This window comes from Gekko japonicus, unplaced genomic scaffold (assembly GCF_001447785.1).
Source record: "Gekko japonicus isolate JY-2015 unplaced genomic scaffold, Gekko_japonicus_V1.1 scaffold1687, whole genome shotgun sequence".
Lineage (NCBI taxonomy): Eukaryota > Metazoa > Chordata > Lepidosauria > Squamata > Gekkonidae > Gekko > Gekko japonicus.
Genome location: NW_015170936.1, coordinates 377,493 through 389,664, shown reverse-complemented (window position 1 = coordinate 389,664; position 12,172 = coordinate 377,493). Strand labels below are relative to the sequence as shown.

At 51.4% G+C, this 12,172-nt stretch overlaps 1 protein-coding gene across 1 annotated transcript in view; it reads right to left on the bottom strand.

Moving 5' to 3' along the window:
- Window positions 1-4,673: 4,673 nt before the first annotated feature.
- Window positions 4,674-12,172, bottom strand: part of MTMR2 (myotubularin related protein 2) — a 74,282-nt gene continuing 66,783 nt past the window's right edge. Inside the window, exons 13-15 of the mRNA XM_015418852.1 lie at window positions 11,755-11,868; window positions 9,284-9,460; window positions 4,674-4,862 (exon numbers count right to left, since the gene is read on the bottom strand). Coding sequence (XP_015274338.1) covers window positions 4,701-4,862; window positions 9,284-9,460; window positions 11,755-11,868 — 453 coding nt within the window. The 3' untranslated portion in view covers window positions 4,674-4,700. The remainder of the gene's footprint in view (window positions 4,863-9,283; window positions 9,461-11,754; window positions 11,869-12,172) is intronic.

The following is a 12,172-nucleotide window of genomic DNA, read 5'->3' as shown; positions in this document are numbered from 1 at the left end:
TGATTCCTTACATGAAAGTGCCCTGCAAGCAGAAAGGTAGCAGAACAGGGCAGGCTTGGACACCTTTCACAATGAAGTGCTAGTGTTTTTCCCCCCCTGCTGGGAAACATTTGGCAAACGTATTGCAGGTCTCTTCAGCCCTTCTCTACTGTCTCATTCTACCACAAGTGCAGAGTAAGTCTGCCCCCAAGTGGACATTCCGTTCTCCGTGCCACTACTTCACGAAGAAACAGATGTGCGCTTTGCTCCCAGTAACAAAGACCAGATGCTGCAGCTAACAAGAGGGGACTTAATTTGGTGACCCTTCGTCGAGGAGGCACAGCCCCAAGTCAACTTGCCTACTATGACCTCAGTCTTGTCTGCAACACCGTCAGTGGGGCAATCTGTGCCCGTGAAGGTGGTTGACTAATCGGAAAGCACCAGGAAACTAGGAGCGGTGATGACTGAGAAAGGGTCTGGAAGGATTTTGGGAATCCCAGCCTCGATGAAGCTGTAGGGGGCCAGCTTCCAGACCTGAGATCCAATGGCCCACGTTGCATCTTCCCCCCCACTCGCTCAGGGCAATGTACTTGCGGTTCCCTCCAAACTGATGGCATATCAGCCAGTTTGGTGTAGTGACTTGCCTACTATGACCTCAGTCTTGCCTGCAACACAGTCAGTGGGGCAATCTGTGCCCGTGAAGGTGGTTGACTAATCGGAAAGCACCAGGAAACTGGGAGCGGTGATGACTGAGAAAAGGTCCAGAAGGATTTTGGGAATCCCAGCCTCGAAGCCGTAGGGGGCCAGCTTCCAGACCTGAGATCCAATGGCCCACGTTGCATCTTCCCCCCCCACTCGCTCAGGGCAATGTACTTGTGGTTCCCTCCAAACTGATGGCATATCCCTCCTGTCAGAGTCAGACACAGGCTGGAAAGGATCTGCACTCAATCCTTCCTGCAACTGCTTCCCCAAGCCACCTTCTCCGGCAGGCGGACTTCCTCTCTCACGTTTTTATCCCATCCTCCTTCCAAGGAACTCTGCAGAGTTCTCCTCCTCCTGTCTTTCGTCTTCCAGCAGCCCTGTAAGAGTGTGAATCTGTGAGGTTCGTGGCCGCGTGGGCCTTTGAATCTGCACCCAACACTACTCTCGACACCATAATGGCTTTCTTGGGTGCCGCAGACCTCCACATGGACACGGGGTGGGGTGGGGTGGTGGCCTGTGAGAGATGAAAACACAACATTTCCTCTGCCCCTTTCTACAATCCCACTGTGTCCCGGGAAAGGCAAACACATTGGTTTGGAGGACTTAAGCATCCGCCCAATAGGAGCATGGAAAGAAAAGAAACTCAAAGGTTAGCCTATCGTTTGCCAGTTGTACGGGATAGGTTTGCCAGCGCTGGGTTGGGAAATACCTGGCAACTTGGGGGTGTGGGCCAGTGTTCCCTCTAAGCTGAGTTAGTGTGAGCTAGCTCACAGTTTTTTAGCCTCTGGCTCACACATTTTTGTCTCTGTTCAGGAAGGATGGCTCCAGAGCAAACTAATTTATGCAGTAGCCAAATCGCTCGCTCACTACTTTAATGCCAGTAGCTCATAAAGTAGAATTTTTGCTCACAAGACGCCACAGCTTAGAGGGAACATTGGTGTGGGGCCCTGGGGAGGGTGTAATGCCAGACAGCCCACCCTCCAAAGCAACCATTTCCTCCAGGGAAACCGATCTTGGTTGTACGGAGATTAACTGTTAACAGCATGGGCTCTCCAGGTACCACCTGGGGGTCGGCAACCCTTGGGGGGGGGACCTCAAGAGAAATAAAGAGAGCAAAAGAAGAGGCCTGGGGCCTGTGGGTGGTGTTCAGATATTTAAAAACAGCATCAGAAGATGCTGCCGTTCCTTCTGTTCCCATATGCACTGAGAACAGAACAAGAAGTGATGGCTTCAACAACAGGCGCCGCAGATCTTCAGACTAGCCCTACCCACAGTACTGTTATGTGACAAGCGGCATCTGGTGAAATTTACACACTGAAGCAACTCTTGTAGAAGAAGAGGAGATTGGATTTATACCTGGCCCTTCACTCGGAGTCTCAGAGCGGCTTACAAACTCCTTTCCCTTCCCCTCCCCACAACAGACACCCTATGAGGTAGGCGGGGCTGAGAGAGCTCTTTCCAGAACTCTCCTTGAGAGAACAGCTCTGGCTTGCCCAAGGTCATCCAGCAGCTGCAAGTGGAGGAGTGGGGAATCAAAACCGGTTCTCCCAGATTAGAGTCCGCGCACTTAACCACTACACCTAAGTGGCTCCCAGTTTGTGCACCCTGCTTCAAACCCATGGGGGGGAGGGAGACATCGAGGTAAAAAGACCAGGAATTTTACCGAGTGATACGTGGTGTACCTCTTCGGGTCCAAGCAAACCATAATCCATAGTGAACTGGCTCCTCTGTTCCAGATGCTGGACTAGGCAAAGGAAAGGGAAGAAAGTACGCAAAAATGCTCTGGGGATACAAGCCCACCTGAACCCACGACGGGGCCCACCGGCCTCAAGTAGGATCGACAGAAGTGATACAGGGGATGGCTCTCTTCTAGCAAGAGTGGCAAAGGGTGCATCACGATGAAGCAAGACCAGCTCTGGAGGGAGAAGAGCACATTTCATGCCCACTCAGTGGGATTCCTCTGGGGGGGTGAAGTGTTATTGCTGGAACAGCAGTCTTCAGTGAAGCATTTCCCCTGGATTAGTCAATGGACACCAGTCTCATTATTGGGGAGGGGGGGATAAGAGGGTGTCCTTGGGAGGCTGATGGGGAAAGGGAGGGAGTTAAGCCTGCCTCCCGTAATTGACTGGAGGAGGAGAGCTCGTTCCACTTGCAAAACCAAAATTGCCTTTGGCTCATCTTACTGGTGATTGTGATGCTTCCCTCAACTTCCAAACCACCACACTGGCCCTTGGGAATTACTTTGGCACAACAGGGAGGACTTTACAATGTGCACCTTGGTCAGCATCAAAGACGCACCCACTTATCACTGAAGCCAACGGAATACAACGGAGGTGTGCCTGCCCGACGGTACAAGACACTCCTTTTCAAAGCCACTGCAAGTTTCCCAGACTGAAACGGCAGCTATCAGAATGTCAGAAAGCAAAACTGCACCACCCACTGACTACTACTACGCGATACAACTTGAATACGTTTCCTGTCCGTGCAGAAGGTCCTTGAGTTAGAATAGTTATTATTCTCCGCTTCTTCCATCAGAATTATTTACGCCCACCCCACCAGTTTAAAAACAACACCAAACAAACACATTTTGCGTCTCTCCACGGGATTTGTAGCGACTTTGCCGATTGCTGCAATGCAAAATCCAAGGCAGAACTGACAGATTTCAGGTAGGGGTAGTGGGAGAACGGAGAGTTTCCGGGTAGTGGCAGCATGAGAGATTCCAGGTAGGGCAAGTGGCAGAACAAGAAGCCCATATTGATGCCATCATCCCCCCCCCCCCCCCCCCGCTAGTGTTGATATTTGTGTCATAAAGATGTTATGATACATCTGCTGGGTCTAAAGAAAGGGAAAATGAGAAGCAATGCAGGACCCTTGCTCTTTTCCATAAGAAGATGTTTCTGCTATTAAATAATGCATTTTGTTAGCACTGGGACATGGGTTAGCTGTTATGTACACAGAGACCTCCAGCCAACCGTACCTATCCTCATCGATACCAAACTTGCAACAGCTCTACTGATGACAGGAAAACCTTGTATAGAGAGCAGTCGAAGTGCGAGAAGAGTCTCTTGTGCAGTGGACAATGCGCGACCGATGTTGTTAGCCCTTGATACCACAAGTCAGGAGCGGAGCCGAGTCCTCTCCCGTGGGCCCGCTGCCCGCAGTTTCCAGAAGACTCCTTCCTCTGAGACAGAGGCGACGCACCCACAGCACTTAGCGCCGCCTTTATATGGAACATGCCCTGTGCTGTCACGAAGCCGATGCCGTGCTAGTTTCATATCTACGATGCTGGTGCTGTATGTGCCACTCCTAAGGGAGGGGGGCAAGGATTGGGGGGCGGCTGACTCTGAAACGTGCCTGACCCTCCCTTAAGTACTCAACTCGACAAAGTGGACGGTCTTGATCTCTCCTCTTCGCTAACTGTTCTTTCGGTCGGCGAAGATTAGGAATCCAAAGAACTCCTTGGGGGCGCTTAAGTGCTTGCGCAGGCTCACCAAAAAGGCTTGATTCCCCCCCCCCACTCCCCGAAGACTTTAGATCTTTGTGCTGTGCTGCAGCCCACCTGTGACTGTTTTGGGAAGGAGCTTCTTGGCAGGTGGGAGTGGGAACAGGAGCAGACCCACCAGGTGCCAGGATTTCCCCATGGAGCTCTTTGCATCCAGGTCCATTTGTCTGACATCGGCACAACACGGCTTGCGACTAAGTTCCACACCAGAATGACCTCTGAACATACTGAGTTAAACGGTCTCGGGAGCCAGGGCAGATTGCTTCCCGATAAAAGCTAACTTTCTTGGGGGCTCATTATAAGAGGCCTTTTTAAAAAAGAAAGAAAGAAAAGCCTTTATAGTGTTATAAGACTAATCAAAATGCCCTAGAGGGATGTGGCATAATAAGCAAGCTGTTCTTGACGCTGAGGGTGCCGCCTTCTGGCTTGAGAGATTTCCATTTTAACCACCTCCTCCTCTGAAATATAAGATGCCTCTTGTGGATGGGGCCCGGGGGATGCCGAATTGAAGAGTCGGTTACATGACGGTCTGGACAGGAGTGACGCATTGAGCGGGAGAGCCTGCTCTCTCGGAGGACGGGGTGGGCCGGCTGGTGATTTCCCGCTGGAGCTCTTCCACCTTCTTCTGGAGTTCTGTCCGTTTTGCCAGAAGTTCCTTGTAACGATGGTGCACTGGCTCCTACAGCAAAAAACAGACAAACCAAAAAGAAGAAGCACGGTGCTCAGGCTAGGCGGAGAAGCTATAAACACGGGGGAAGGAGATTCACTGTAGACCTCATTTTCAGTGCCAAAACTAAGTTGCAGAGTAACAGCACTGGCCTGCATCCTGCCACTTCCCTAAGCAAAAGTTGAAGCTAACCGAAGGAAACTCCCTCCAATTTCAGTGTCTCCCTCCTTTGGGGGTCACTGGGGGTGTGTCTGGGGGGGGAGGTGTTTGTGAATTTCCTGCCTTGTGCAGGGGGTTGGACTAGATGCCCCCGGAGGTCCCTTCCAACTCTATGATTCCATTCTAAGAGTCACTGAAGTTCAAGGAAGGCTTTTTCAGCTGGAGGAACTTCCTCTAGCCTGTGGCAGGATACTGCCCCACTGCTTCTGAATCCGTGCAGAGAGCACCGGTCACATCTAGGGAGTAGTGAATTTCCATTTACACACATGAAGGTCCAGAGCACCAGGTGCCAGCTCCTAAGAGGTTTCCCCACAGTGAGATATTTGTGCCATCTTTGCCTTACAGGAATGATTCGCCTCCATGGGGCCACACCAGTCCAGGAAGTGAACAGTGCAATGGTGGTAGAAAAGAGCAAGAGTCCAGTAGCACCTTAAAGACTAACAAAACTTGTGGCAGGGCAGGAACTTTCATGAGTCACCACTCATTCCCCAGAAGCTCCTACCCTGCCACTGATTTTGGAAGCCAGGTGCTACTGAACTCCTGCTCTTTAAAGACTAACAAGATTTGTGGTGGGGTATGAGCTCTTTTCGACTGCCACAATCAGACTAACATGGCTGGGGTCATTTCCTGCCGGAACGCACTAGAACGGCGCTCTGGCAGTAAGGAGCCCAGGGGTGCCCCCCCCCGGCGGATTTAAATGCCTTTCTTTCCCTTCCCCAGATGAGGGAAAGGGAAATGATGCAAATGAGGTATGCAAATGAGCTCCTGCACCTCTTTTTCTACAAAATGACCCCTGACACATGGCTACGCATCTTGATCTATCTCCATAGTGCAATGGTAGTGCAATAGCAATGTGCGGAGGCAGCCTGAAGACAGGGGGGAACGCTCCAGCAGTCCTCTGGCCCCTCCGTCTGCAAACACATATAGGATGTTCCATGTGAGGGTTGCCGGCATGTGACAGTCAGTGTTCAACCATGCGGCTTCTTCATCTTGGGAATTAGGCCTGATTTTAAAGTATGCAGATGGCTGAGGCAAAAGAACACACCTGTGGGGCCCTGCATTTATCCAGAGTCTCCTTTAAACTGGGCCGCAACTCCTGCAAAGAAACCCCATGTTTCTTATAAAGGCTAGATCTTTTATAAGTGCGCAGGCTCTAATCTGGGAGAACTGGGTTTGATTCCCTACTCCTCCACTTGCAGCTGCTGCATGACCTTGGGCAAGCCATAGTTCCAGCAGAGCTGTTCTCTCAAGGACAGTTCTGGACAGAGTTCTCTCAGCCCCGCCTACCTCACAGGGTGTCTGTTGTGGGGAGGGGAAGGAGATTGTAAGCCACTCTGAGACTCTTGAGTGAAGGGCGGGGTATAAATCCAACCTCTTCTCTTCTGCAGCCTGCAGCGCTGGAAAAGCAGCCTTTTCCTTTGGGAGGAGACGGACCTTCTGTCACTCGCTCCGTGCGTGTGAGATTTTTGTGATGGAGGCGGGAACGGAGAGAGATCAGCTGGTGCAGTGGCAGCCAAGTGAAGATTCTGTGCTGAAGAATTTTCGTTCCTTGCAAGCAGTCTCTCTGGAAGGGGGATCCAGCTGATTGCTACTGGGAGGGCGAGGGCACTTTCCTGTAGGAGGATGTAAGGGAGTAGATCTTCCCTAGTCCTGGGAGATGACCTGGCTCTCTTGCCCTGGGTTGGCAGCAGCTATTCCAAAATCACTACTAAAGCTCTGCAGGGTTGGGGACAGGGGGGGGCTCTCCACTACTTGAACTAGGATCTGGGCATCCCAAGTTCAAATCCTCCCTCATGCTATGGAAGCTCGCTGGGTGACCCTGGGCCAGTCACACACTCTCAGCCTAACCGACCTCACAGGGCTGTCGTGAGGATAAAACGGAGAAGAAGAGAATGATGTAAACCGCTTTGGGGCCCCCTTGGGGAAGAAAAGTGGGATATAAATGAAGTGAATTAATACAATAAAGAAGAGACCAGCTTGAACCCATATGGTACTTAACAGGACCTGGCATCTTCTTGCAGGCTTACCTGACCATGAACAATGGCTTGTTGAGACTGGAGCCTGCATTTACTGGCAGCAGCCTTGGGGTGCAGTGGAGGGTCTAGCAGGTGTGATGGAGGCCGGTACGGTTGCCTCCAATAGAGCAGACAGCAGCTCCAGCAGGCCATTTCATAGATTCATAGAGTTAGAAGGGACCTCAAGGGTCATCTAGTCCAACCCCCTGCACAATGCAGGACATTTACGAATACTTCCCCCACACACACCCACAGTGTTCCACACCCAGAAGATGGCAAAAAAAGCCCACCCCAAACCCTCCAGGATCCCTGGCCAATCTGGCTTGAAGAAAAATTGCTGCCTGACCCCAAAGTGGCAATCGGCATTTCCCTGGGCGTGTAAGAAAGGGCCACAAGAACTAAGCACTGAGGTAACCCTTCCTCCCCCCCCCCCCCATGATCTGACTAAGTTCAGGTTGGGAAAGTGGGGAAGGGAGCAGCTGTAACACCCCCTACCCTTTGTACAGTGGAGGTGGATATAAATTTCCAGGCATCCCTGCAGCATACAGGAAAACAAACCCCCTGGAAGCTCAATTTGCAGAACTTCATGGTTTGGCTCCGAGATGGTTCCTGGTAAGACTGAGCTGGCCCAGAGCTCAGGACGAGGCCCTGTCAGTCCTGTGTCCCCTCCGAGTTTTCTTCGAGACCCGTTGCAAAAGGCAGCACTAACAGCTGTGCAGCGTTAGGGCTTAAGCCAAGGAAAACGCAGGCCTCAAAATTATGGAGAGTGTCGTTTGATGGAGCCCCCCGCTGTGCTTTAGAGCAGCAATACAGCGTTGAGCTGTGTAAATATATGAACTGAGCTGCGTGTAGGTTTTTTTGGTGTACATCTTTTTAGCAAGGCGGCAAGCTCTGAAATGGTTTTATCTGTCAATCAGCTGTAGTCCTCTCTGGAGGCCCATTTTAAGTGGTGAGTCTGAGCACGGAGGCTCCAGCTTCTTTTTATTCTTCCGGGCAAGTTCCCTTCTGCTGTGTTCATAGAATCATAGAATGTTAGACCATAGAATGTCATCCAGCAGCTGCAAGTGGAGGAGTGGGGAATCAAACCCGGTTCTCCCAGACTAGAGTCCGCGCACTTAACCACTACACCAAACTGGCTCTCAGGGGATTAGGCCCACCAATGGCTCATTAAAAGGGGATTAGGCCCATCAATGGCTCGTAGTCTTGATGAGTTATGGGAACCTCTGCATTTGGGGGCAGTAAACCTCTGAAACCCAATGCCAGGAGGCAACATCAAGGAAGGCCTTGGCCTCTGTGCCCTGCTGTTGGTCCTCCAGGGCAACAGATTGGCCACTGTGTGAAAAAGGACGCTGGACTGGGTGGGCCACTGGTCTGATCCAGCAGTGCTCTCCTTACATTCTTATAAGTGAATGCATGAACCTGCCTTATACTGAATCAGACGATCGGTTCATCAAAGCCAGTCTGGTCTACTCTGATGGAGAAGAGATTGGATTTATACCCCGCCCTTCACTACCTGAAGGAGTCTCAGAGCGTCTTACAATCTCCTTTCCCTTCCCCTCCCCACAACAGACACCCTGTGAGGTAGGTGGAGCTGAGGGAGCTCTCTTGAGAACTGCTCATGAGAGAACAGCTCTGAGAGAACTTGTGACTGACCAAGGTCACACCAGCAGCTGCATGAGAAGGAGTGGGGAATCAAACCCAGTTCTCCCAGATTAGAGTCTACACTCCTAACCGTTACACCAAACTGGCTCTCCAGGGTTTCAGGTAGGTCTTTCACATCACCTCTTACCTGATCCTTTTATCTGGAGATGCCAGGGATTGAACCTGGGACCTTCTACAGCAAAGCAGATGGGCTACTATGGAACCCTGGTCCCACCCCATCCAGGCTTGGGGAGTAAACAAACACAGCCTTTGTTTACAAAATTAGCCACTAATACCCTATCTTTGACAGTGATCTGTTGTCCCCCATTTTATCAGGACTCTTGCGAACCAGAAAACCACTTCTGCATCACCCTCAAAGCACCAGCATGTTGGAATGAACACACAAAACCAGACACTTTGAGATTTCCCAAACCGGAATTATAAATGGATGAGAGGCTTGTTGCTTGCAACTTGGAAACCATGAAAACGTATCGAGGGGGGAGCAAGCGGGGTGGGGGATTTCCACCTGACTCCTTCCTGTCTGCTGAATCGGCTCACCTGTGGTTTCATCCGTGGATTCCACCGAATGTAGTAGCCCACCCAAAGCTCTAGGTGGCGCATGCTTGCCACAGGATACAAGACATGGTTGGTGTAGCTGGCATACAGCGGGTTGGTGAAGTCTTCGAGTTGGCTGTTGATGTAGGACCACAGCGACACTGTCTTGTTTGGCAGGCCCTGCAAAGAACAGCAATGCAAATGCTTTAGTTGGCACACGGGGCAGTATTAAACCGCCAAAGCACCATGGTTCTGTGGAACTCAAAACCATAGCAACTCTCCAGGAAAACTGAGAGGACAGCTATGTGGCGGGGGGAAAAAGACAACTCTCTAATAATCTATATATCCATTTCTCAAGTGTGGGCAGATCTGTGGATACCCAAATCCGCAGATCGAGCCCACGCTGAAAGAAAGGAGATTTTTCTCCACACGTGGGGGACCCCCTCCCAGGTTTGCAGAAAAATCTTAAGATTCTAAAAATACATTGGGGGGTTGGGGAGTGTGTTAAATCCTCCCCAACCCAAAAAGTTATCTGTGCACGTGCGATGGCTCCCAGAGAGCCCTGCAGCTGGCGTGGTGGCTTTTACTGCAGCTCCTAACGGGTCACGGCTAAGGCAGCTTCAGGGGTTTTGCCACTGCTGTAGTTCCCATGGGAAAAAGAAGAGGGACTGTCTGAGGGAGGGGAAGAGACAGGGGAGGGGAATTGTCGAAAGGAGGGGGGGAGAGAATGAGAGAGGCAGACCGAGGATGGGTTGGGGAAAAGAGGGGGGGACATTGAGAAGGGCTGGGAGGTAGGGGAGGCTGACATACAAGGGGTGAGGGGAGGAGGGGGGGTAAGAGGATTGCTTGAGAAGGGGGTGGGGGAGGAAGAGAGGAGGAAGGAATGGCATGGGGGGAGAGGGAGGAAGCAAAGGGTGGGGAATGCCCCCTCCCCGCAAGTTTCTTGCAGGTCCCCACCTGTTTATTACATTTAAGCTCCGCTTTGGGGGCAATAATCCCTCAGAGTAGCCCACATCAATAGCGTCAGGTTTACGAACTTAGGCCCAATTTAAAGGTGAGGCCAACAAAACAAAGAGTTGCCCCATGTGGCTTGGCCTGGCTTCAGTGTTTATAAGAAGGGTCCTGCAATCCAAGCACAGTAGCTAGTTTCCCTGCAGTGCTAGTTTCCTAGTTGCATTGAGATTTATATAGGTAGGTAGGTAGGTAGAGATAGACAGATAGATATACAAATAAATAAATAAAAAGAGCTGGGCTCAAATCCTCAGTCTGCCATGGCAGCTTGCTGGGTGACCTTGGGCCAGTCGTTCTCTCGCAGCCTAACCTGCCTCACAAGGTTGTTGTGAGGCTAATACAGAACAGGAGGGGACTGTGTATGCCACCCTGAGCTCCTTCAAGGAAGGGCTGGATTTTAAAATGTGAGAAAAAGCTTCAGAGCCTCTTGGATTCCTGACCTTAGACCCCACAGTGGTGAGTTTGAACAGTTCAGTAGCCTTCAACAGTGCAAGGATGTGCAGCGTAATAACAGTATCATGCTCCCTGGGCACAGCAGGCCTCCCAGACATGTGTAATAACACAAAAATAGGGTTGCCATCTCCCCGATGTGGGCGGGGGTTCCTCTGATTTTGGAGCCCCCAATCTGCCGCCGGCTAGCTGGCCAGCGGGAGGAGCCCTGCCCCTGAAGAGCCCCGCCACGCCTGACGTGCCCGGTGCAATGACATCACCCGGAGGTGACATCATCGCGCGGGGGATGCTCTGGCATTTGGCTAAAAACTCTATGGTGACCACAGAGTTTTTGGCCAAATGCTAGAGCGTCCCCCGCATGACGTGCCCAGCACAATGAAGTCATTTCCAGGTGATGTCATTGCAGTGCATGTGCCAGAAGACCCGGGGGAGCAGGCTGGAGCCCCCCGCCAGCAGAAGGTAAGGACCTGGCAACCCTATATCCAAAGCAATGAAGAAGCCTTCCAAAAGTAGGGATGCCAGCCTCCAGATGGGACCTGGGGATCTCCTAGAATTGCAGCTCTTCTCCAAACTACAGAGGTCATTTCCTCCTGGAGAAAATGGACCTTTTGGAGGGTGGACTCTGTGGCATTGTGTCCCACTGAGGCTCCTGCCCTCACCAGGCTCCTTCCCCAAATCTCCAGGAGTTTCCAAACCTGGATCTGGCAACCCTACCCTCCCATCCTCCGCTGGGGAACTGGCAACACGATCCAAAACTAGTAGTGGAAGCTACTGGATTCTGATACAACCATAGGCCTTTCTTCCCATGGACCAAATCCCACCCTCGGTACCTCTAGTCTCGAGCAGAAAGGGCTGTTATCGATTAGCTCTTTGGCAGAACCGGCTCTGATTTCTGTTGATCAGCCGCCAAGCCCTTGGGCTACTGTGCAAGGAAGACTTCTCAGTCCTATACGGGCTTTGTCAAACTAGCAACAGAGCAAGGCGGGCAGGGGAAAGAAAGCCAAGCATTTTACCTCCTTTACCCTCTGCTGCTCGCTATTACACAGGAATGTCCCGAACAAACAGCTGTAGAGGTGGTCCAGAACGGTGATCAGAAAGCACTCGTTGAATTCAAACGCGGTGGGAAACTTCAAAAGACAAGCAGTGAGGCAATTTGTTTATTTTTGCTGGACCTCGCAAGACATGAAAACAGAGCCCAGCCACCAGTTTAGACTTAAAGGGGGTGGTGGTGGAGGGAAGAAAGAATATGCCAGCCCCACCCCCCTCTTTTTGACTCCCAGTGAATAATTTGTTTGCATTACTGTCTGGCAAGGGTCCTTCGGGTTGAAACCGTCTTACAGCTCTTCAAAGGCAAGGCATTAGACTGTTTTACATATTCAGCAAGGAATGCTGACCGAGAGCCAAAGGCCAGAAGGGTACAACTGCCGTATA